Here is a 26,427-nt window from a genome sequence, read left to right as displayed (position 1 = left end):
CTAATTCATATAATTATTTTTTGTTCTTGTTTTCATTATGTATTTTGTGTTTCCCCCCGTTTTTTAAATGCTGTAAACTGCCCGGAGATATATGGATCATTATTATTATCATTATCATTATTATTACAAAACACAGAATTGCAGTAAGGAGGAGGGTGTAAGGAGATCACAATAATTGGCAATCTGTTTGTTTCAAAGTCCAGAACTGAAGCCTGCCGATTGATTGATTGATTGCTTTCTTGCAAAGTCCGGAACTGAAGCACCGAAGCTGCTGCTGCTGATTCTTCTTCTTCTTATGACTAGTATTACTACTACTACTACTATTTACTTATTGTTATTACAAAATACATAACTGCAGCTTGGCGTAGGGTGGAGGGACCCCAATTATTACCAATAACAATTGCTAATAATCCATTTGATGGGCCGATTGTTTCGAACTCCCGAACTGCAGGCTGCGCGTCGGGAAGCCTCGAGCGTCCGCCCCCGAAGCGCCTTTGTTCGCCCTCGAGCGACGCGCCTTCCGGAGCTCGGAGGGGGCGGGGCCAGGTGGGGGCGCAGGTCACGTGGGCCTATAAAAGCGCCTCCCCCCCGCCGTTTCCCCCTCCCCCGCCAGGTAATTTGAGGAGGGGGAGCGGGGAGAAGCTGAAGGGGAAAAGGGGGCGGGATTCCTGAGGGGGGAAGAATAGGAATGAGAATAATATTGGCAGGTGAGGGCTGAAAATAAAGTGGGGCGCCTGGAAAATGGGGGCTTGTGGCAGGTGAATAGGAAGGTGGGGTTGATAAAGGCGAAATTGGGGAGGGGGCTGTAATGGGGGGACCCCAAAGGCCCTCTAGTCCAACCCCCCAGCAATGCATGAAATAAGGGTATCCTGAGAAGAATTTGGGGGGGAGGGGCTGCCCTGAGGAGAATTATGGGGAGATCATCATCATAATGGGGGGCAGGGAGAGGCTGCAACTGAAGACCAGGGATGGGGTTTCCTGAGAGGAGTATTTGGGGGTTGGGGTGTCTTTTGTCCTCGGAAGGGCATTGTTTTTTGTGGGGAGACGCCCTTGGAGAGTTAATATGGGGATATTGGGTGGGGGGAGATGTCCTGAGGATGTGTGTGTGTGTGTACACACTCACACACGTACATATATATATATATATATATATGGGGGTCATTACAGGACAAAGAAACAAAACCTCCAAGTGAATTTTTTGGGGGGGAGGCTAGGGTTACTTGCACTGTCCTGCTTTCAAACTGCTAGGTGGGCAGGAGCAGGGACTGAGCAACGGGAGCTCACCCCGTCATTGCGGGGATTCGAACCGCCGACTTTCTGATCGACAAGCCCTAGGCTTTGTGGTTTAGACCACAGTGCCTATTGTGGCAACAGCAGGATTCAAGGATCGTCTCCCATGTCAGACCTCCTCAGATGAAATTCAACAACTTAGACCCAGTTCTTTATTTTGTATTGCAAAACTTACAAAGTTTATAAACTTAGAATAAGAAGAATAACCTCTTAAGTGATTTGCAAAAAATATTGAAATGATCAATAAAGCACAGTTCCAAACAACTAATTAAAACCTTTCCAAAGGTAGTTAACACTAGCAGCAAGAGATTAAAACACACTTTGTCAGCATTATCTTACATTACCTGACATTACGGTACATATTTTACATTATCTTGTCAGCTTATCTTACAGGGCTATTGTGATTGAAATCAACATTAGTGCTAAAAACAAGGATGCATGTAACTCCTACATGTCTGGAGAGGCTTGCCTAAACCAAAAAATATTTTAAGCAGGTTCCAAAAAGAGTGCAGTGGAGTTGTCTGCCTGAGGTCAACAGGCATGGAGTTCCAAAGTGCAGGTGCCACCACGCTAAAATTATTGCCTTCCTTCAGCTGTGGCAGGAGTTTTATGTGGCACTTGTAACCATGTTATGGGTCTGTTCTGAGTATAAGCCGCCCAGAGTGGGCAGGGTGTAATATTTATTATTATTATTATTATTATTATTATTATTACTACTACTACTACTACAACTATTATTATTGGAATTTGTTGGATACCACCTCTGGAAAATGGTATCCCCTCAGCTGCGCAAATATAAGCCCTGGGACACCTGGCTTGGCAGTAGTAGATGTAAAAAGGATTTAGGGGTCTTAGTAGACCACAAGCTGAACATGAATCAAGAGTGTGATGCAGCAGGGAAAAAAGTGAATTCTAGGCTGCATCACCAGAAGTCTTGTGTCCTGGTGAAGGGAAGTCATAATCCTGCTCTGTTCTGCAGGTCAGGTCACACCTGGAGTCCTGTGTCCAGTTCTGGACGCCACAATTTAAGAAGCAAAAATGAGGATTGGTATTTGTGTGTGTGTAAGGGCTCTGTTCTAAAGGTAATAATAGGTTGGCTAGGACCCAGGAGACCTGGCTTTGGATCCACACTCAGCCATGAAGCTCTCTAGCTGCCCTTGAGCCAGTCACTGTTTCTCAGCTGAATCTGCCTCACCGGGTTCTTGGGAGGATAAAACAGGAAGCAGGACAGAACCATGCACAGCTTGCATACAAATGCACTGGCTGCACTGACTGCACTGGCTCCCGGTGGAGTACAGGGTCAGGTTTATGGTGCTGGTTTTGACCTTTAAAGCCCTATGCAGCCTAGGACCCTCGTACCTATGGGACCACCTCTCCCGGTATGCCCTGCAGAGGACCTTAAGGTCCACTAATGACAACACTTTGGAGGTCCCAGGTCTCAAGGTGGTTAGATTGGTCTCAACTAGGGCCAGGGCCTTTTCAGTACTGGCCCCGACTTGGTGGAACGCTCTGTCACAAGAGACTAAGGCCCTGCAGGACTTGACATGTTACCGCAGGGCCTGCAAGACAGAGCTGTTCCACCTGGCCTTTGGTTTGGACTCAGTCTGACCCTTATGTTTCCCTTCCCTTAGGGTTTTGATCTATGGGCTAATTTTAAAATGAGGCAGCATTTTAAATTGTATTTTAACCCATATTTTAATAAACTGGTTTTTTGTTTGTTTGTTTGTTTGTCCCCACCCCCTTATGTTTTATTGAAATTTTATTGGTGTTAGTCACCCTGAGCCCGTCTCTGGTCGGGGAGGGTGGGGTATAAATAAAAATGTATTATTATTATTATTATAAGAAAGAAAGAAATTGTCTAGGGTTTATTGTAAAGTCCACCGTAGAGACTGCAAACATTGCCGTATGAAACCGTCTTTTGCACCTCAGGTTGTTCAAGGCTACTGAGCCAACGCGGGAGAGACTGCAGGGCTCTGCAACGAAATGTCGGGCGTCATCACAGCCTTCTTTCACCTCCTTGCCCTCTGGGGGACGATCCGGTCACTCAACAACACACAGGGTCTTCTGGACTGTGTACCAAGAAAAACGGTGGTGTACCACTGTGGGTGTCCCACGACAATTGTTAATGAAAAGGGTGCTGAGGCAGTTTGTCGGACTCTGTCAGCCTTTGTCAACCTGGTTCCCTCCAGAGGTTTTGGACTAAAACTCTCATCAATTGGAGGGCACCAGCTGACAAAGTCAGGGCTAGAGAGATCTGATACAACAGGGCAACTTCTTATTTTCTTAGAAGGGATCGTTTTCATTATTGTTATAGCTGGGGTAACAGTGCATATTAGAAACTAATAAAATGTAGTATTCAGATAATATTTGTATATGAAGGGAAAATACAAGCTTCAGAATTGTGCCAGGCAAGGAATTAATGGGTTAGTTTATGCAAACCAAGCTGGCCAGGCTAGCTAAGGCTAGCTGTTAAGGAACAATGGGGAACCAAGTACTGAGCTATTAAGAATTGTCTGCTTGCCTAGGAGTGGTCAGAATTGGCAGGTTGCCAAGGTGGTGGTGGGTGTGATGTAACAGGAAAATTTGTACTTTTTGAAATCTAAATGTTTGCTGGAGGTGGAGTGTAGGAAGGTCAGCCTCCTCCTGAGGTGAGAATGCTGTAAGGGCACATGAGATTGGGTCCATAAAAGGCTGGAGGCCACATAGGGTATTGCCCCTTCTGTATTCTAAAGTTAACTTATTTACATTAGGTTGAATCCGGAGACTTGCATTTGTTGAACTTGGGCCCCACCAAAATCAAAGTGAACATTTAAGCACAGCAGAACCTGAGTCCCGTGCATTTCCATGAGACACTTGGGGCAGCTGACTTAGTCTGGATTCAACCCATCACCTGTAGACCAATTTACCACTGGCAGGGAACAAAACAGAAAAGCAAAGGCTTGGATCTTTGTTCCACACGGAGTAGACCCACCAAAAGAAAGCAATGCAAGAGAAACTATAAGTAAATCTCTCTGTTTTGCAGCAGATAGAATTATTATATGATATATAATTATATAATTCTACATCAGATCATTATGATTATAGTGACAGTAATGTTGGCTAATTTTTAATGCTCTTACTATAAGCTATTTTGAGCTCAGCATTGCTGGGAAAGTGGAATGCAGATACCCAGATAGTCGTTTTCAAGTCATGTTTAGGCCATGTCTTCTCTCTTCCATTTATATTCCATTTAAATTTCATTGTACACAGGTTGTACATTGACAATAAAGGCATTATTATTATTATTATTATAGCTGAGAATTTTAACGTTTTTTGGAAACAAGGACTATCCCATTTTTCCACCCTCTTCCTGAGTGAAGAAACCAACATTTTGTATGTGGGAGCCAAAGGCCATATCCTTGCTTTGGACTTGAGTGATATCTCTAAAGAAATAACCAGGGTATGTAATATTAATTTATTATTATTTCATTATTTAAAATATTCACACTTGTGTGTCTTTCAGGAGACTTTTTGCAAAGAAACCAAATTGTCAGATTATTTCTAGTCCCTTGTTTTCTTTTACTTTTTTTTAAAAAGCCTAACTTAAAAGCTTTTTATGTCAGGGCTGGGAGGTGGAAAATAGGAACCTGCCTTGCCCCGGGTGAGATGACTTGTCCATTTAGTGCAGTATTGTCTACTCTGACTGGCAGTGGCTCTCCAGACTGAGAGAAGGTCTTTCCTATTAACCTGATATCCTTTTACCTGGGGATGATGGGGAAACTTCTGCCTTTGGGGCATGCGAGTGAGCCCCCTTGCAAGGCAAGCTGCTGGAAGAGCATCTATGGGTGGGAGAATATGCCCTAAAAACAACAAAAAAAGTTTCACAGCTCTGGGAAAAATTGAAAGGAAAAAAAAGCTCAACAACTTTGCCCCAAAAGTAAGCCTAGTACTTCCACTTCCAGCCCAGGAAGTGTTCAGCTAAAAGCAGTGGTGACTATAAAGTAGAAAAGGGAATTGGTCTGCAGTCTCCGTTCACTCATCTTAATGTTTCATTTGCTTTTGGGTTCCCAGGAGGCCTGGTTTGCCCCAGAGAACAGGAAGCTTGAGTGCCTTCGACGAGGAAAGAGTAAAGTAGGTCTTGGCCGTGGTGCTTCCGGGTCACTTTGGCAATGTGGGTCTCTGTCCAGGAACAGGGTGCAATCCACGGACCCCAATTGCCCTCCCTGGAGACGGTAACTCTCCGGAGGCAGATTTGGGACCTCTGGCTGCCTTTAGGAAGCTGCCTCATACACTAAGTCAAACCTTTGGTCCATCTAACCCAGACTGGTGACTGGGAGCGGCCACATAACACCAGTCCTAAAGGAACTACACTGGCTCCCGGTACATTTCCTAGCAAAATCCAAAATGTTGGTGCTGACCTATAAAGCCCTAAATGGCCTTGGCCCATAGACCTGAAGGAGCGAGGGCCTTCTGGTGGTTCCCTCACTTCAAAAAGTGAGGTTACAGGGAGCCGGGTAGAGGGTAGCAAGATGGGACACCCTCCCATCAGATGTCAAGGAAATAAACAACCATAAGACTTTCCCAAGATATCTGAAGGGATATCAGTAAGTTTTTAATGTTTGATATTTTGCTGTGTTTTGATTCTGTTGGAAGCTGTCCAGTCAGATGGCCGGGGTACAAGTAATAAATAATAATAATAATAATAATAATAATAATAATAATAATAATTATTATTATTATTATCATCATCATCACCACCACCACCACCACCATCTACCCTGACGGGCAGCGGCTGTCCAAGGCATCTCTCTCAGTGAGTTGCTGAGTCTTTGAATGAATGAACAAATCCCTGCTATCTTCAGTATTGTAAGTCAGGTGACTTTTGAGTCTAGACTTGGCTGCTTAACTCCAGTAGCAGAATAGCTTTCAGAGCCACGTGTGCTTTTGATCTGTTTCCCCCTTCCCCCCACTGTTTCATTGTGTGTGTGTGTGTTGTTTTTAAAAGGCAGATTGCCAGAATTACATCCTCATTCTGCATAAGATAAATGCCACCAGCTTATATGTTTGCGGAACCAATGCATTTTATCCTGCTTGTCGTTACGTGGTAAGTTTGCAAAATACGCTTTGTGGAACATAAGTATCGTGCCCTACTGTCAGGGACTGGGCAGATGCAGAGGAGTGAGGGAGACCACCTCCCCAGGAGCCTTCCAGAGAGGAGGAAGGGGCAGATAGTGTAGATCTACAGGACTGGTTCGACACAGGGCACACCCCAGAGGAAGAACAAGAGGGAAGAAGTTGGGAAATAATGGGAGATGAGAATCTAGGTAGCATTGAGCAGGCAGAGCCCGAGCAGTCACTGGGGAGACTCCCAGAACCCATTCCCTCCCCACAAACCAGGCGTTCACTGAGAATAGCAGAGCAGAGGGATTGGAGGCAGGTGGCCCTGAACAGCAACTGTATGAGAGGGGAGGAGTCTGATGAACAGGGAAGTACAAAGAAGGGGTGTGTCGTGTGTGGAGCTTCACTCAGAGCAACATTAGGTACTGAAAGGTGCTTGGTTGCCTTGCCTTGGCATCTGGAATAATAGTAAAAAGAACTAAAAAGCCTGTGCTTTCTCTGCCTTTCTGCTTTCCTGGGCAATCAGCCAGGAGCTGTCAACAGCACCCTGACACCTCCCCTTTCTCATATAGTGTAGTTGGGGGAGGGCCATAGCGCAGAGGGGGAGCAACTGCCTTGAATGTAGAAGGTCCCCAGGATCAAGTCGCCAGTGGCACCTGCAGCTGGGGCTGGCAGAGTTTCCTGTCTGAAACCCTGGATAGCTGCTACCAGTCTGTGCGGGCGATACTAGGCCAGTTGGACCACTTGCCTCAGTAAAAAGCAGCGTCCTGTGTTAGCTCCGTTGGTTAGCGCATGGTGCTAATGATGGCAAGGTCATGGGTTCAATCCCCTTATGGTCCAAGAGGTCTTCGGTTCCTGCTTTGCAGGGGTTTGGACTAGATGATCCTTGGGGTCTCTTCCAACTCTACAATTCTATGACTCTATGTTCCATGATCTGTGAGTTCTGATCCCCTTAAAAGCATTATTTATTTGTTTATGTTGCTTTAAAGCATATATGTCTAAAACCCTTTTCTTTGAGCAAAGCTTTCAGTAGCAGAAGTGCTTGATGTTTTATTGTGTTTTTATATTTTGCTGGTAGCTGCCCTGAGTGGCTGGGGCAACCTAGGAGAGTCCTGATGGTTGAACAGAGAGGCCTGCATCTATTGGCCCCTCCCCTTCTCACCTCTTGCCCCTTCCATCCCTGCCATGTAGCTCCCTGAGGGAATGTGGGCCTCACCACAGAAAAGCTCGGCTCATTTGGTTTTGCTTGGTTTGCAAATAGGTCACGGACAATAGGAAGCTAAAGCTGCTGTCCAAGGTGGTAGAAAGCCGGGGAAGATGCCCCTTTGAGCCGAGGACACGATACACGTCTCTGGTGGTTGGTGAGTTTTCTCATTGTCACACCACCACCACGGAGGGAGCTGAGATCTTTCCCACTTACTCATGGCTGCCGAGTGCTAATTGTTCCAATTAGGTGTCTGGGGATATTTTGGATCTGGTGTGTCCTTTCAGGCCTTGAACAAAAGACTGGCTTGAAAAGGGAATCAGAAAGCCGATTTATTTTTATTTTGTTACACACAGCCCAGTCTGCCTGCTTGCATAAAGGCAGCCTCCTCCCCCCGCCCCCCGTGGACTTTCCCCAAAGTTAGTCATGTCCATCCATTTCAACAGATCTGCCCTGAGTAGGGCTAACACTGGGTACAGTTCTGAGATGATAACAGCATTTTTCCAGCTCCACCCACCTTTAATCCTTCCTTCCTGGGTGCTTAAGATTTTGAATGATTCTGGGTCATGATTGTAGCCAGGATGTTCAAATATATAAAAGGATGTCACATAGAGGAGGGAGAAAGGTTGTTTTCTGCTGTTCCAGAGAAGCGGACACGGAGCAATGGCTCCAAACTACAAGAAAGAAGATTCCACCTAAACATTAGGAAGAACTTCCTGACAGTAAGAGCTGTTTGACAGTGGAATTTGCTGCCAAGGAGTGTGGTGGAGTCTCCTTCTTTGGAGGTCTTTAAGCAGAGGCTTGACAACCATATGTCAGGAGTGCTCTGATGGTGTTTCCTGCTTGGCAGGGGGTTGGACTCAATGGCCCTTGTGGTCTCTTCCAACTCTGTGATTCTATGATTCTATGATTCTATGATTTATGTTAGACGGGGACCAGGACACCCACCTGTCATCATCCTCTGTCTGCCTCTGTCTAGCAGATTTGGAATGAAATGTCTTCTTTTGACCCCAAGCACTCAGAAAAATCTGTCAAAACATTTGGCTGGAAACCCAGCCAGATGGGCGGGGTATAAATAATAAAATTATTATTAAATTATTATTTCAAATATTCTGGTTATTTATACTTTTAGTTAAGTATTTTTATTTATTTACTTGATTGGGGGGGCAGCTTCCCCCAGGCTACACCCATGTACTCGCTTGCCCTGCTTCTGAATATAGCCATCAGCCTGTCATGCACACACAAAATACTTGCCTGTTCTCTGTAATTAGTGCCAGAGATTTTTGAAAAGCCTGTCTCTTTATTCTCCTGCCCAGACGGTGCACTTTATTCCGCCACTTCAAACAACTTCTTGGGTTCGGAGCCAATTATACTACGGAGTTTGAGGAATCCTTTAAGGACGGAATTTAAAGCGTCATGGCTTAACGGTAAGTCTCTTTTTTTAAAAAAAGGAATGTCACTTTAACCCCTCCGCCTGGCAGATGTCGCCAATTAATGGAGCTTGGAGGTGCAGTGCTTATTTCGATCTCGTGACGGCATCTGCCCGCCTCTGCCTCTTGTCATGTACTGGGCCCTTTGCACATGCAGTTACATCTGCCATTGTTGGAAAACACACACCCTACCTTGGCGTCATCTGGCGAGAAAGCGTCGCAGCAGCCAAACGCTACGTGCACAGCTTTTCTTTACATGGTAGCTTAAAAAGCAGGTTTTCATTAAAACACCAAACAGATTTTGTTAAAGGGAGATCTTTAAAAAACGAAACAAACCATCAAACCAGGCTAGCGCTGGAGGGGATGTTAAAAGTAGCCCAAGTCCATGTTTTAAAATACAGTATCCCAGTCCTTAGATTGAAAGAGATCCAGGGAACTGGTGCACAGGTTTGGTTCAGGAAAGATTTGTGTTGGGGGTGAGTAAAAACGTGTTGTCACTGTGTCCTCCACAGTCGGCTGACATTTGCTTTTGCCCCATTACTGTGCATATGGTGCATACGCTCTTAACCCTGCCGATAGGGCCGAGGTGACAGCAGCAATTGGTGCAATGGCTAATGAGGTCACAAAGGCACACTAGAGCAAATGGAAGTCAATTTGGGCTGACTCCTTTGCATGTGGCCTAAGCCACAGCCATCGCCTCCCCACCCACCCAGCCAGCTTCTTCCTTCTGCACCTCTCACAAAGCAGTTGGGCAAGGACAGGCACTTGTAAATGCCCTGAGCATTTCTAGAAAAGCTAAGGCTCTCCATATTATCTTCACTCTGGTTCCTTCCTAATTTCATTTCCCTTCGGCCTCATTTTCTGTCTTCTCTTCGTAGAATCATGGAATCCTGGAGTTGGGACCCTGAGGGCCATCTAGTCCAACCCCCTGCAATGCTTAAGGACCCCCTCTCCCCATATGAACTGACCCTGATCCTGTGTTCAACCTCTGAGGCCCTTCTTCGTGTTCCTCCTCCATGAGAGATGCAGAGGGCAGCCACATGAGAACGGGTCTTTTCGGCAGTGGCTCCCCATCTGTGGAGTGCTCTCCCCAGGGAGACTCACTTTGTGCCTTCATTACATATCTTTAACATTTCTCTATAACCAGGTCTTTGGCTGCTTAACATTCTATGGTCTTTTCAATGTGTTTGTGGGAGGGGGAATTATGAGTTTGTTTTTGTTTTATTGTGTATTTTGTGTTCTCATTTTGCATTTTATGTTGTGAAGCACCCTGTGAACTTTTAAAAAGGATGAAATATACAAATTAAATAAATAAATAAATAAATAAATAAATAAATAAATACTGCAAATGGCTTTGCCTTCCATGGAACCACCTATGGATGCTATCACAGCCTCTCAGTCGATTAGCTTTGCAGGCTTCCCTGCTGCAAATAAGCAAGCTACAATATGGATGACCTTACATGTCTCAACAATAAGCGCCATCTTTCAGCTTATTAAATTTTGTTATTAAATTTTTAACTTGCAATCAAGTTCCTCCCAAGGGGGCTCCGCCACCGATGTTTTTGCAATTTGTAAACATGCTCCCCGTGATTAAGCGCTTCCAAATCAGATAATTAATCCATAAATAAAGTCCTTTAATCTGTTGACAGGCCTATTTTCACCCATTTTCCTTGCCATCAGAAAGGCTTTATTCGCTCTGCCTTGTCGCAAAAAAGGAAGTAGATGCAAGGCAATTTAATTAATTTCTATAAACGGCCCCTTTATTTAAATGAGGGCAAGAATGTTCTCATTTAGCCTGAGTGATAACAAACTGTCCTTTCTATGAAGGAGTAATCTAGGTTTCTTTGTACTGCTGGATGCCTGATGTTAATCTATGCTGATCTTTGCTGTTTGCAAGTTTCAACACAGAAGGGGCTTGGGGAGAGAGACCCAAGCAAGGATGCACAAAACACTTAAAATTTTAAAATAAGGGAATTCATCTCCCTGCTTTTATTCAGTTTCAGGGCTTCTTGAAAATCATTGGACGATTATGTTTCCCCTTTTTCTTCTTGATGACTGCTGTGTGCTGTTTTATTGTTATTTTATTGCGCTTTATTGCATTTCTGTACACTGCCCTGGGAGTCTTGCACTGAGTGTCAGAACGTCTAGAGGAGGAATCTTTCAAGTGCTTGATGAAGTGTGTTCCATTCCATAAGATATTGGGAATGCAAGAAGAGCCTGACCTGATCCAACAGACTCTTCTTATGTTCACATGATCCATTTAGGAAAAGGGTGCTGCCCCACCAACCTCACTCTGCCCTCACTTGTCCCCCACCTGCCTGCCTTGTTTCTTTTTCCTTTTTTTTTTTTTTTTTTGTTCAGTCATTTAGTCATGTCCGAATCTTCATTACCCCGTGGACCAGAGCACGCCAGGCCCTCCTGTCTTCCACTGCCTCCCGCAGTTTGGTCAATCTCATGCTGGTAGCTTCGAGAACACTGTCCCACCATCTCGTCCTTTGTTGTCCCCTTCTCCTTGCGCCCTCCATCTTTCCCAACATCAGGGTCTTTTCCAGGGAGTCTTACCAGTCTACTGTTGGGCTCTCTGCCTTCCACCCTACCCATCCCCATGGGCGCCAGGTGCCCCAACAGGAAGCCCACAAGCAGGACGGACACCCAAGAGCAACTCTCCCCTCCTGAGGTCTCCCTTGCCTGCTTCTGACAGTGGTTGAAGGGCAGAGCCATCATGATTGGTAGCCATGGATAGACTTCGCTTACTCATCCTCTTTTGAAACCATCTAGGTTGGTGGCTATCACTACTGATTAGGGCTGGGTAATACCTGGTTTTCAACATTGCAGTGTATCACCAGCTAAACATCGCAGTATACTGATATGTACATCAGAATGTCTGAAATAGGGATGGAGCTGGTTTTCAGCTTTGTGATGATATCAGCAGCTAAACATCCCAATATGCTGATATGTCACAATGTCTGAAATAAGAATGGAGTTATGTAGAGGCATTGGCTGGCTTCATGGTTTTTCCCACATTGTGATTTTTCGCATGTGCGCGCACGCACACACACACACACACTATATATATATATATATTGCCAGGTCAAAAATTATGAAACTGATATCACAATATGGACTTCAAACTGGTTTTGGATGATATATTGATGCTATAAAATCATTTTTGTTGGGTGCTGCAGAACTCTTCCCCCCCTCCCCATTTTGGTATCAGAGGGGGTGGATTCCCTCCTAAAAGAATCATGAAGTTTGGAAGTCTGAGTGGCGAGAGTACGGTGCTTCAACTGGTTAGGATCTCTGCCCCTGACATTGACCAATAACCCTGTGTCATTGTCTTCCTCAGAGCCCACCTTCGTTCACATGGATCTTGTGCAGGAGAATGGGGCTGGCTCCGACTCGGACAGAGTTTATGTCTTCTTCACAGAAGCGGCGGTTGAGTTTGACTTCTACGACAAACTTCTGGTCTCGCGGGTAGCCCAGATTTGCACAGTGCGTACCTGGACCCCTTGATTGTCTTACCAGTGCGGGAAAAGGTCCTCCATCCCTAGGCTAGAACATGCACCTTCAGTTCTGTGTGGAAGGGGTCGGAGAAAGAGAAAAGGGGGTACCAGGAAGAAAAGGACTGGCCCCATCCACTTTAGCTCTGACCCTGCCCACTATTGGTACGAACCTCCCCCAGCCCTGCCCAGGGAATGAGGCCCTGATTCACGGGAGGGGAAAGAGTTGCTCGCTGCTATCTTGTGGGGTTATTTTCCACAGGGTGATCTCGGTGGGAGGCGCACCCTGAAGAAAAAGTGGACCTCGTTTCTAAAGGCCACCCTTGTCTGCTCAGCTCCTGAATCAGATTTTCAGTTCAATGTCCTCCACTCTGTCTTCATGATCAAAACAACCAACTTGCGGGAAAGCATCTTTTATGGGATTTTCACCCAGCAGTGGTAAGATTTCCTCACAGCTGTAAGAACACAAGAAGAACGCTGCTAGGCCAGCCTCCTGTCCTCGCCGTGGCCAAACAGTTGCCCCAAAGGGAAGCCCTCAAGCAGGGCCTGAACACAAGACCCCCCCCCCCCATCGTTTCCAGCACCTGGGATTTGGAGGCAGAGCCTGGCCATCAGGGCCAGAACCAATCAATAGCCGCCTCCTCCCTGGGTTTCTTTTAAAGCCATCAAGGTTGGCAACCATCATTGCCTCCTGTGGCAGGGAGATTCATAGTTTAAATGTGTGCTGTGTGAAGAAGGACTGTGTTATAAGAATTCTAAGGTCTCAAATATAGAATAAATGTTCATAAATGCACAAGGTAAGCACACATACACCAGTAAATAAATCACATGTCTGAAATAGTTCTGCGGGGCAGGCCTGATGCCATCTTGATTCTTAATAACCCAAAATATTTCCTCTACAGAAGGAAATATATCGGAGAAACCTTTCCCAGTAGTTCTTTTCACTTACAAATCCTACAAAATCTGTTTTAAGGGCATATTTGTGTATGAATAGGGTGGGCCTCTGACCCGGAGTGAAGAATGGCTAAGGGAGCTGGGCATGTTTAGCCTGGAGAAGAGGAGGGTAAGGGGTGATATGATAGCCATGTTCAAATATATAAAAGGATGTCACATAGAGGAGGGAGAAAGGTTGTTTTCTGCTGCTCCAGAGAAGCGGACACGGAGCAATGGATCCAAACTACAAGAAAGAAGATTCCACCTAAACATTAGGAAGAACTTCCTGACAGTAAGAGCTGTTTGACAGTGGAATTTGCTGCCAAGGAGTGTGGTGGAGTCTCCTTCTTTGGAGGCCTTTAAGCAGAGGCTTGACAACCATATGTCAGGAGTGCTCTGATGGTGTTTCCTGCTTGGCAGGGGGTTGGACTCGATGGCCCTTGTGGTCTCTTCCAACTCTATGATTCTATGATTCTATAACTAAAGTATTTAACATCTCAAAAGAATGGCCAGGCTGCCCAGGTAATAAAACATTATCAGGTATCCTGGCAGACAGGAGAGATGACTGCACACTCAAATTTTTCTGCTGGAACCCCTCTTTCTGTGATGTATGTATGGTGCTTTTAGTTAAGTCTTTGGCTAAGGGGTTGGGCAATGTCTAAAGTATTTAAAAGTTTCTGCACACTTTGTTCTTGGTCTCTCACATCCTTGCAAGGAGGGCGGGTACTCTGTTGCAACAGAAAAATAAATATCTGCCTTGCTTTCTCTGGATCCTACCTCCATCCATTTTTCTCATGGACTTAGGGGACTCAGAGCCCATTGGGGAGTTGGGCAGCAAGAGCCAGCCTCCAGTTCAAAAAAGGGTGGGGAACATGTGCTGTTGTGTGCATAAAGCAGAAACCGCAGCCACCATAGCGGTGCAGCTACACCAGCCTTCTTTGCATGTTTTCCCCTCAACTCCCAACAGCCCAGATAAGAGCACATGGCAATGATAACAGAACTACATCAGCCATCCCACAGGAATGGCAGAAATAGCCTCACTAAAGGCCCCCTAACATGGCAGCAACACAAGCTTTTATTGAGGTCTTGTGAATAATTGACAGATACAACTTAAGGGCGGCCCACATTTCGGTACCCTGGTTTGGCTCAAGGCAGAAGTCTCCTTTGTGAATAATTTTCTCCCCACTGCCCCACCCTTTCTGTTTCTGACTTTTTTCATACGAAGAAGCTTTGTTACCAAAGGATGACTAGGAAAAGTGGGCATCTCAAGATTGCAATTAGCACCTGAGAAACAGTGAATGCATCATGCAGACTGTGTGGCCGAGCTGTGCTGTTGTTGTTTCCCCCCGGCCTGCAGAATTATTGTTGCCAAACCTCTGCTGGAGCAAATGGGAGAGAAGTGCCTGTTTCTGTAAACAATAAATTGGTAAAATAACCAATTCTTTGTTTATTCGGGAGGCACTGTAGTTCACTGTGGTGAGCCACCCGCTTTGCATACAGAAAGTTCAATCTCTGGCATCTCCTGTTTGGGGGGAAAAGGTAGGAAAGGGAAAGATCTTTCTCTGCCTGAGAACTTGGACCATGCTAGCTGTACAATCTTTGGCTCGTTGGACAGCCAAGGATAAGGCAGCTTCATAGGCTGAGCCCAAATCCCCCCGCCTTCAGAGATAGCTGCTTCTTGCATCTCTGCATGATTTGCTTCTTCCACTTCTGAAGAGTGGGAGGGAGTTTTTATTTTATTTGTGGGCATATTTCTTCATCAGACAAATCCTTTGGTTGTTCCAGAAGCAGGGAGGCATTCTGGAAAGACTTGCTCTGTCACAGAACTGATTTCCTCTCCATCTTGTTTCAGGGGGAGATTGGACATCTCCGCCATTTGTGCCTTCAGGATGGAAGCTGTTCAAGACCTCTTCCAGAAAGGAAACTTCAAAGGCCCCCTTGCCGTTGAGAATTCATATGCAAAATGGGTGGTGCACAGGGGAGAGGTCCCCACGCCTCGGCCGGGCGCTGTAAGTTGTCCCCCTCCCTTCCCTGGTTGACCATCTATGCCCCCATGTGGTAAGTGTTCAAGTGGATATCACTTGTACCGAACAGGTGAACGTCTGACTAAAAGGAATACTGTAACCATCTTCCTTTTTCTAGTGCCTCAACACTTCTGCCAGGCACCAGGAGGGATACAGCTCTTCCCTTGACTTGCCGGACAGAGTCCTCCAGTTTGCCAGGGACCATCCCCTGATGGATGGCACCGTGAACCCCATTGGCCGCCAGCCGGTGTTGGTCAAAAGAGGCGTGCGATACACACATCTTGTGGTAGACCAAACTAGTGGCATGGATAATGCAACGTACGACATCCTTTTCCTAGGGACAGGTAAGCCAACTTCCTAGATTGGGAATCGCCAGCATGGCACAAGCAGGCACCCGTCTGCCCTCTGCTACCTCCCATGGAGTCCGCTGAAGGTCTCAGGAAACACCTCCCAAATCTGCCATGCTTGAGAGACTCTTTGCTTTTCCTGCTCAGTTCCTTCTTGCGCTGACTCAGTCTCTCTCACATCAAACACTCCCTCTCTAAACATGCCTTCCTTTTGCTGGATGCCAAGATGGGGCGGTCATCCTCCCATCTGTTCCAAACAAAGGAGAGGGGCAAAGAACTTCTTTCTTGGAGTGAAGGGGGGGCTGATGTAGGCATCCCCCCCTGCAAGGTTGACGGGGCGGCTACCAGGAAGCAGGGGATGTCCCTATTTTCATCAGAGAAATGTGGGAGGATATGGAGGTTATGCGACCCCTGAGCCGAGGAGATAAGTAACTACACATACCTTTAGAAGACATCTGAAGGCAGCTCTGTGTAGGGAAATTATTAATGTTTAATGTTTTATTGTGGTTTTTTTATATATGTTGGAAGCCACCCAGAGTGGCTGGGGCAAGCAGCGACTTTACCAAGGCCTTTTTGGCTTCTTTATCAGATGAATAAAGTACCTTTTTAGGAGGGCGGGAGTCTTAACCTCACATTTTTCCTGCTTTTGAGTAATTTAGACCTTGGTTCCTTCAAAACAGTGGTCCCTTCTCTTCTCCCCACCCCATTTACTTTAACTGGGGTTTAAGAGTGTGCTTGATTTTGTGCAGATAAGGGCTATTTGCATAAAGCTGTCAACCTCCAGGGGGAGATTTTCATTGTGGAAGAGTTACAGCTGTTTCCATCTCCAGAGCCTGTGCAGACGCTCAAGCTGGCTGCACAAAAGGTAGGACACCCGTCCTGATCCATCCATTCTGGTTTCTCTCACTTACTCATCTTTCCGAAACTTCAGTTCAGCTTTCTACAATTCTGCAGCAATTTGCAGTTTATTAATTTTCAAGTTTTGAAAATCCGGTGACATTTGGGTCTGAATTTCTCCCCACGTCGACCTTTTTTGTTGCAGTTTCCCCTTTTGCAGAGCAGTTTCCCTCAGCACAATGGATTTTTGTATGTTAGGCATTTTTATGTTTAACCTGTCATGTGTCAGTTTTGTACGTGTTGCCTGGCTGGAGAACTGAAATGCTAAAACCGGAGAAATTGAAATTTGAAAGAGTGGCTGCCTTTCGGCTTGGCCTTTAAATGCCCACATGGGCTGTGCAGCATGACACCACACCTTCCTCACCGTTTACCCTTTTCCTTTCACATCATTTTATTCATTTAGTTATTGCATTTGCACCCCACATTTCCCTCCAAGGGTCACCTGCTTCTCCTGCTCCTCCTCTAATCCCCACAACAGCCATGTGAGGTAGGTCAGGCGGGGAGGCAAGGACTGGCCCACTGCCGCCCGGTGAGCTTCCTGACTGAGTGGAGATTTGAACCATGGCACCCCAGGTCCTAGCCTGACATGTCTTCTTCTGCCTGCCCTTTTGCATGCATCTCTTTCATGTACATGTTTCATGTTCAGGGGACGCAGGTGGCGCAGGGGACGCAGGTGGCGCTCAGGGGATGCAGGTGGCGCTGTGGGTTAAAGCCTCAGCGCCTAGGACTTGCCGATCGAAAGGTCGGCGGTTCGAATCCCTGCGGCGGGGTGCGCTCCCGCTGCTCGGTCCCAGCGCCTGCCAACCTAGCAGTTCGAAAGCACCTCCGGGTGCAAGTAGATAAATAGGGACCGCTTACCAGCGGGAAGGTAAACGGCGTTTCCGTGTGCGGCTCTGGCTCGCCAGATGCAGCTTTGTCACGCTGGCCACGTGACCCGGAAGTGTCTCCGGACAGCGCTGGCCCCTGGTCTCTTAAGTGAGATGGGCGCACAACCCCAGAGTCTGTCAAGACTGGCCCGTACGGGCAGGGGTACCTTTACCTTTACCTTTCATGTACAGTGCAGGAAAGATGTCTTAGAATCAGAGTTGGAAGGGACCACAAGGGTCATTTGCCCAACCCCCTGCAACATGTCCAACATGGAACCCATGGCCCTGAGATTAAGGCTCTCATGCTCCATACCAGCTGAGCTACACCGCAGTCTTGTCTGCTTGGTGCTCCCTTTCCAGGGCCTCTTGTATGCTGGGTCTGCCTCCCGGCTGGTGCAGCTCCCCGTGGCGACCTGCAGCCGGTACAAGTTCTGCCTTGACTGCGTCTTAGCCAGGGATCCTTACTGTGCCTGGTCACGGCCTCTTTGTGCCTGCATCCCCGTGGCCAACCAGTCGGGGGGTTTGCGGTGAGTAGCACAACCCCTGCCCTGTGGGATACATAATAAGAATAGCTATTAGCATTTATGCAGCATTTGAGAGGGTTTGAAAGCTACGTCGTGCATTATTTACCATTCACTTAACATCACTGCCTCTCATTTCGCTCTGAGCCCTCTAGGCGACCTCCGTGCCTGTAACTGAAATGAACACACATTATTCTTCTGCTTACTACTGCTCCCACCTCCCTTAGCTCAGTGGCAGAGCAACTGTGTGGCCTGCAGAAGGGCCAGGATCCACCCCAGCGTGTCTACACAGGGCTGGGGAAAAACCCCATCTGACACCCTGGAGAGCTACTTCTGGGGCAGATGGACCAATGATCTCTTGGTGTAAGGCACCTTTCTGTGCTTCTGTTTCAATAAGCTCTTAAGGCAAAGCCAGGAGGACTGGAATCTTACTTTAACTTTAAGGGTTGGAGCAGAAGGTCCTCTGCAGCTCCAGGCAAGACTAGTATTGCCCAAACTCCCAGCTGTTTTTGCACTACAATGCCAATCACCACTGACCACTTGTCCTGCTAGTTAGGGATGGTGGGAGTTGTAGTCCAACAGCTGGAGACCCAAGTTTGGGAAACTCTGGAGACAATTGTGAGCTAGATGAACCAGCGATATGATTTGACACACGGCAGCTTTGTGGTTTTCTGTGGAAAACCTAGCTCTTTGTTCAAGACCATGAGGACTAGAATCTTAAATTTATCTGTAAAGGAAGGAACAGTGGTCTGACTCAGTAGAAGCTTCCCTCTGTACCCCTGTGAATCAGAACCTTTCCTCAGAACCATGAGGATTAGGATTTTAGTTTATTTTAAGGGGGAGGACCATAGTTCAGTGTCCAGAAGAACTCCCGTTCCATCACCGGCATCTCCATATGGGGCTGGGAAAAGCTTCTCTGTCTGTTCCTAAACATTAGGAAGAACTTCCTGACAGTAAGAGCTGTTTGACAGTGGAATTTGCTGCCAAGGAGTGTGGTGGAGTCTCCTTCTTTGGAGGTCTTTAAGCAGAGGCTTGACAACCATATGTCAGGAGTGCTCTGATGGTGTTTCCTGCTTGGCAGGGGGTTGGACTCGATGGCCCTTGTGGTCTCTTCCAACTCGATGATTCTATGATTCTATGATTCTATGTTGCCAGAGACTGAACTGGGCTGGCACAGTGTGCTTCCCACCTACCAGGCTGCAGCCCTGCCTGTGCGGAGAATAAACGCTCAAGGTGAGGCTTTGAAACCCACGCACTCTCAGCCACACTTCAGCGTGCGCCACCGAAGCACATTGTTCTCTGCTCTCTCTTCACAGGAGAGTCCCTGTTCGCTCCCAGCCCCTCAGCCATGATTCTGTGAATTTCAAAGCCAGGCGAGGAGGCTTTCTGAGAGAAGTGGTTGCGCAACGCCAAATGCTTTTTCATGCCTGCATGGAGTATTCATGTTAATTGGCCTCTTCCTCCCTGCAGGGATCTGATTCAGAGTGTCAGGAATGGCGATGCCTCCAGGTGCCCTGAAGTGGGTAGGGGAATGTTTTTTATATGTATATATTTATTATTGTTGTTATTGTTTTCTGGAGATATTAGGGTCTGTAAGCAAGTGCTCTGCCTGGATGTAGTTAGCCAGTTCACAAGTGGTGTTCAGGACCAGAGGTTAAACTGGGTAGAGAAACACATGTAAATTTTACCTTTCTAAAGCTGGCGCCATAATGATCCATAGGATGCCAAGTTACAGAAGGTATACTGTGTCCAGAGCAACTGCTCCATCTGGTGCGCCAGCTGAGAGTCTGAGGTCAGCAAACTTTTTCAGCAGAGGGCTGGTCCACTGTCCCTCAGACCTTGTGGGGGGCTGGACTATATTTTTTTTTTGGGGGGGGGAATGAATGAATTCCTATGCCCCACAAATAACCCAGAGATGGGTTCTAAATAAAAGGACACATTCTACTCATGTAAAAACACACTGATTCCCAGACAGTCCATGTGCCGGATTTAGAAGGCGATTGGGCCAGATCCGGCCCCCGGGCCTTAGTTTCCCTACCCATGCCTGAGACCTACCTGCCTGTGGACTGTCTCGCCAGAGTGGTGCATGCTCTGGTTATCCCCCGCTTGGACTGCTACAATGTGCTCTACGTAGGGTTACCTTTGAAGGTCACCCGGAAACTGCAACTAATCCAGAATGTGGCTGCCAGAGTGGTGACTGGGAGCGGCCGCCAGGACCATATAACTTCAGTCCTAAAAGACCTTCGCTGACTCCCAATGTGTTTCCGAGCATGATGATCATTAAAGCCCTAAATGGCCTCAACCCTGTATACCTGAAGAAGCGTCTCCACCTCTGGTCCAGCTAAAGAATTATTAAAGAAAACAAAAGATCTCAGTTGATGGAAACCACAGGAGGGTCGAGGTGCTCTGCTCTTGCTTGTGGGCTTCTGTTTGGGGCAGCCGCGTGGTTGCTATGCAGACAGGAGGCTGGACTAGACAGGGCTGGCCTGACCCAGCTGCTGAAGGGCTCTTATGATTTCTAAATGGATCCTCCATGGACGGAGCCAGTCCACCTTAGAAGAGCGGCAAACAAGAGTGGGAGAAGGCCACTGCTGTCACCTCCTCTTTGTGGGCTTCCCTTTGCGGGAACCTGGTTTTTGCTGTAAACCGCAGGAGGGGAGAGAGGACTCTGGTGCTCGAATCCTGCTTGCTGGTTTCCCGTTGGGCAGCAGTTTGGCCACATGAGAACACAATGCTGGACAAGAAAGGCCACTGGCTGATCCAACAGATCCAACCTTCTTAGGCTAAGGAACTGCTACACCCTCCCACTTTCAGACGTTGCCCACTTTTTGTGATCAGGAGATGTGCTGAAAAGTGTGAGATAAGCTGTCAAATGAAGGAAAGACATATAACCTCCCCTGCAAAGAAATAAGGGCAAATGCTGCCTGAAGAACAGACATCAGTGCAACTTCTGGATGCTCAATAAGCAAGTTATCTGGAGGAGCACCTTGTCTCTTCCCCCCCCACCCCACCCCCATGACTCATAAAATCATAGAATTGTAGAGCTGGGTGGGACCCCGAGAGCCATCTAGTCCAACCCCCTGCGATGCAGATGTCTAATATACAATTAAAACATTCCTGTGCTGGGAGATGGAGGCTGCACACCCAATGGGGAAGGGAGTTCAGGCGCCCATCCAGGCAGCGGGGAGGCTGCCAGGAGTTGAGATTTCAAAGGTCATGGGAGCCACAAACCCAGAGGTGCCTGTCAGTCACAGAGCTTGAGAGACAAGTCAGATGTGAGCAGCCAGTGTGAAAAGGTCGCTCTTCAGGACAAGGCTGCAGCTAGTGTATATTCTTTCTTAAGAAAGAAAGAAAGAAAGAAAGAAAGAAAGAAAGAAAGAAAGAAAGAAAGAAAGAAAGAGAATTCCTCAGGGTATTGAAGAGAGAAAAATGGCAACCTGTTGGGCAGCATGCTGTGGCTTAAAGGGCCCCAAGTAAGCCCAGGAATCCTCTGACCTTGATGTGACCCAGCAGTTACCGATCCCAGCTGAGAATGCCTGCCAGGCTCCATTGCAAAGGATCGTTTGCAGCCTCTGTTTCCAGCCGGCAGCCTGTCCAGAACTCCAGCCATCTCAGTGCCATAGTACCCCTTTGGCAGTGCTGGATTAAACCCTGTGGAGGCCCCAGGGCAGTCTCCGCCCCCCCCCCTCTAGTGGGATAACAGTGAACTAAGAAGGCTTGGTTAGAATATTCTTTCAAGATCAAATCAATATTATTTTGATCCATTGTCATGGGGCCCCTAATATGTGTGGGGCCCATAGGTCGGTGCTTATTCTGCCTATTTGGTCATCTGGAACTGCCCTTTGGAACTTGACTTGCCTGGCAACAGTGATGTCGCAGGCAGGCGGGTGGCCAGGAGCCCTGCACCTCCTTTCCAAAGAGCCTGTTGCTTTCTCCATGGTAACGGTAATGATGCTGTCCTCCACCCAGACAGACACACGTGCCCTCGCAAGCCTTCAGGCACTTCTCACATGCACACAAAATGCACTTTTGGCATCAGAGGCCATGAATGCATTTTCCTGATTTGCCACTAGTGGACACTGTGCCATCCAGTTCCCCCTACCCTCTCAGGCCTCTCAGCCCTCCATGCAGCTTGGAGGTATTCTGTCTACATTGCAAACAACTAAAGGTAAAGGTACCCTTGACCATTAGGTCCAGTCGCGGACGACTCTGGGGTTGCAGCGCTCATCTTGCTTTATTGGCCGAGGGAGCTGGCGTTTGTCCACAGAGTTTTTCCGGGTCATGTGGCCAGCATGACTAAGCCGCTTCTGGCGAACCAGAGCAGCACACGGAAACGCCGTTTACCTTCCCGCCAGAGCAGTATCTACTTATCTACTTGCACTTTGACGTGTTTTCGAACTGCTTAGGTTGGCAGGAGCAGGGACCGAGCAACGGGAGCTCACCCTGTCATGGGGATTCGAACCACCGACCTTCTGATCGGCAAGTCCTAGGCTCTGTGGTTTAACCCACAGCGCCACCCGCGTCCCTTTTGCAAGCAACTGCATGATCTTGAATCCTAGATTCATAGAGTTGGGAGGAACCCTGGGGATCATCTAGTCCTACCCTCTGCAGTACAGGAATATGCAGCTGTCCCTTATGGGGATTGAACCTGCAACCTTGGCATTATCCGCATCTCACTCTAACTAACTGAGCTATCACTTAAGGGCAAATCATTACTGTGCCCCCAGAGTCTGGTTTGAACCTAGGATCACAGTTGCTGCCTCTTTGGTTAATTGTCTGCATCTCCCTTTGAATCTGCTGCATGGCGACTTCTGATATTTCCCAGAGGCACTGCATGAAAGAATTGTGTTTGGTTTAAAAAAAGCTTGCCTTTGCTCCCACAGGCACAGATTCCCCCCCCCACACACCTTCTTTTGTTAGCATGAACCCTCTCCTGGCTCTAGAGAATGGGACTGAAGGCATGTTCGCATTTTCCTTTTGTAGCCATTCTCTCGAAAGCTGCCGCCTTTAATTTTTAGCCCCGGGCTGAACCCAGGGAATTCCCGGGTGCTGGGGAGTGAATGTCAGCGGGACCAGCAACGGCGGCTTGCAGCAAAGATTGTCGGTGCCGTTGCCGCTGAGCGCATCTCGTACAAGACGGCAAATATTAAAGAGCAGAAAGCGCATTAAAATTTCAGGAGCCCCAACCCTCCGTGCAGCACATGTTAAGCAGCGCTTCCAAAGATGCGAGGGGGGGGGGGACAGCAAGAATCTCTTCTCTTTCTATGCAAATGGAAAACTCTTTCCTATAGGGGTCAAAGGGACAACGCTCACGTTGGCTGTATCAATCTCAGGATCACAAACACACCTAGGCCACCATGGCATGCCATCACCAGAACGTCATTTATTGCTTTATAACATCCATCTCCCACCCTTCCATCAGAAACCGGGACCTGAGAGCTGCTAGCTACCACCCTAAAACCCTCAAGTACTTGTAAACTAACAAAGCAGCCACAAATGGCAGGAAAAGAACATCAGCAGCACAGCCCACGTCAAATCAGGTCTAAGAGCACCCTGATGAAACAGGTGCGAGCATAGATTAAATGTGCTTCTAAATACTGTTGCCCTAAATAATATTTATTTATATCCAGCTCAGCCCGGAGAGCTCAGTTGGTTAGAGTGCGGTGCTGACAACGCCAAGGTTGCAGGTTCAATCCTCACGCGGGATGGCTGCATATTCCAACATTGCAAGGTCTTGGACTAGATGATCCAACTCTATGATTCCATGAAATATCCACCTATTTAACAGGTGATTTACTGACTCATTTTTGACCTGGGATAGCTCGGTTGGTAGTACATGAGACTATTAATCTCAGGGTTGTGCGTTCGATCCACACGTTGGGTGAAAGATTCCTGCACTGCAGGAGGTGGGACTAGATGGCCCTTGTTTTCCCTTCCAGCTCTACAAATCCATGATTCTAAATGTGCAAAAGGGGTGGGGTTAGCCAGCTCTGGGTACTGCTACCAAAAAAAAACTGTCCTACATTTCTGCCCTCTGCACCTCAGATGGTGGTGGGGAAACTACAACTAGTTCGGAATGTGGCAGCTAGACTGGTGACTGGGAGTGGCTGTTGGGACCATAAAACACCAGTCCTGAAAGACCTACATTGGCTCCCAGTATGTTTCCAAGGACAATTCAAAGTGTTGGTGCTGACCTTCAAAGCCCTAAACAGCCTTGGCCCTCTATACCAGACACTGAGGTCCAGCTCCCAGGGCCTTCTGGCAGTTCCCCCACTTCGAGAAGTGAGGTTACAGGGAATCAGGCAGAGGGCCTTCTTGGCGTTGGCACCCGCCCTGTGGAATGCCCTCCCATCAGATGTCAAGGAGATAAGTAACTATACAACCTTTTGAAGATATCTGAAGGCAGCCCTGTATAAGGAAGTTTTTAATGTTTAATGTTTTATATATGCTGGAAGCCTCCCAGAGTGGCTGGGGCAACCAGTCAGGTGGAGTGGGGTACTACTGCTACTAAAAATAATCATAATAAGAAGCAAAACAGTGCAAGGGCTGTAGGAGGAGGTTGGCAAGGTCATTGAAATGATGGAAGGAGGTGAGTGTAGCAGAAGGGTAACCACCTCTGGCTTCTTTCCTTTCTCAGCTAAGAACGTCAGGAGACTCCTTGTCCCCCTGGGTAGCAGCCCACATCTCAGCTGCAGCTCTCTGTCCAACCTGGCCATGTCTGTCTGGACCTTCAATGGGAGCAGCCTGCAGGACGAAGAGCCCAAATATCTCTTCCACGCCAGGGGACTGGTCGTGTTTAACATGACGGCTTCTGACACCGGGCTTTACGAGTGCCAGTCTGTTGAGACATCCAACGGAAGAGAATTCCGCATCTCCATGTCCACCTATTTCCTTTACCTTCAGCAAGAGAGCAGCTTCGCTGTGGCTCCCGAGGGCGAGCCATCAAATCGGAAGTGTGCCGTCTCTGCAGCTCCAAAGTCGCAGCCCTTGGCATCTCTCCAGACGGAGGACCCGGCAAGGCTGCAGCGACCCCAGAGAGCTCAAGGGCTCTCGTTCACATTGGTGCTTTGGGGGGGAGCCTTTGCCCTGCTTTTCCTTTCCTTGCTCTCCTGGAACCTTTATGAGGGCCACCTCTCTCTCCCCTGGAAAAGTGTGTGGAGCAGGAGGTCAGAAACAGTGGATGCCGTTGGGGCAGCGAGTCCCGAGCCAGAGCAAACAGTCTTGATTCAGGGAAGCTTGGCCTCCTGTCCCATCTCCGGCTCGGCCAGCGAATCAGCCCTGCTGGCAAGCTCACCCCAAGAGGCATGCAGCGCAAAGGCAAAGCAGACCACCAGCCTCGCCGCGGGCAGGTCAGCCTGCTGTTCTTCAAACTGCCTGGTCAGCAAAGTCCAGCTCACTGATGAAGAAGGCCTTGCAGCATGACGGCCTTGGCAGAGGGTCCACACCACGGAAACCCCACAAACTGTCCCATTGTGTGCCCAGGACCCCCATTTTCAGAGGGTTTGGAAAATAAATAAAAAAGTAAAGTTTATGCCAAGCTGCCTTTCTTTAATGTTAACTCGGTGGCTTGATTCCCATGTCGTTAGGCTGCCGTTGTGTCCATTGGGCAAAACTGTGACTGCTTGTCCCTTCCTTTGCCAGGATTCCTTTCTTTGTTGCTGCTGGTCAGCGCAGTTGTCGGAAACTTGGTGGCGCATGGGGGGGAGCATGTGAGTCCCAGGGCACTCGTTGCTCATCCTCATAGCGAGCGCAGCTGGTGAATGCTGCCAGGATCGCCCCCAGAACAGGGTAAGTGAGAAATGGGAGACAAGTGTCAGCATGCCAGAGAGAGGGAACTACAAGGTTTGCAGCAGAAAACAAAACACATTTCTTAAAAGCATGCACAGCAGCCCAGAGTTGGGAAATGGTGGAATGCCTTGCTCAGTGTGGGGATGGTGGCAGAAAGCCCAAGCAGGAGCACACTTGTTTTTGGAGGGTGGATGCCGTGCAGTCGTTTGTTCAAGTAGTTTGTTTGGTGAGCTGTCTCCATTGGCATCCAAACGTGACCCTCCTTTTAGGAAATTTCTGCACCATCACACATTCATTTCTTCTCAAATGGTTTCCAAGGTGTGCTTATTCCTCTCTCACACACCAAATTAAAATCAGAAACCGCTCCTTGCGCCTGAGTGTGTAGGAAGAAGAGAAGTCCATCCTTCATAGAAGAAACCCAGAGCAGACATTCATGCAGGGGTGCAACCGGGAACCTCCTCCTGGCAGGCATCAATTCTGCTCCATCTCTGCATCAGAAGTGACAGATCCAGTCACCCCAGATGCAGAGA

At 47.8% G+C, this 26,427-nt stretch overlaps 1 protein-coding gene across 4 annotated transcripts; it reads left to right on the top strand.

Annotated features, from left to right (window-relative positions):
* Positions 1–528: 528 nt before the first annotated feature.
* Positions 529–25,640, top strand: LOC307206979 (semaphorin-4D-like). 4 transcript variants are annotated; one of them, XM_079960541.1, is made up of 15 exons: positions 529–613; positions 3,220–3,391; positions 4,584–4,729; positions 5,341–5,400; positions 6,275–6,373; positions 7,649–7,748; positions 8,908–9,018; positions 12,368–12,513; positions 12,784–12,959; positions 15,307–15,463; positions 15,597–15,822; positions 16,575–16,690; positions 17,949–18,115; positions 19,580–19,632; positions 24,747–25,640. In XM_079960541.1, exons 2-15 carry the CDS (start codon positions 3,274–3,276, stop codon positions 25,529–25,531), a joined length of 2,460 nt encoding a protein of 819 aa, XP_079816667.1. In that variant the 5' UTR covers positions 529–613; positions 3,220–3,273; the 3' UTR covers positions 25,532–25,640. The 4 variants fall into 4 exon arrangements, with proteins under 4 accessions (XP_079816667.1, XP_079816668.1, XP_079816669.1 ...); XM_079960542.1 differs by lacking the exon at positions 5,341–5,400; XM_079960543.1 differs by lacking the exon at positions 6,275–6,373.
* The last annotated feature ends 787 nt before the right edge of the window (positions 25,641–26,427 follow it).

The sequence above is a fragment of the Podarcis cretensis genome, assembly GCF_951804945.1.
Source record: "Podarcis cretensis genome assembly, chromosome: 18".
NCBI classification, from domain to species: Eukaryota; Metazoa; Chordata; class Lepidosauria; order Squamata; family Lacertidae; genus Podarcis; species Podarcis cretensis.
This window is presented reverse-complemented; position numbering and strand designations above follow the sequence as displayed.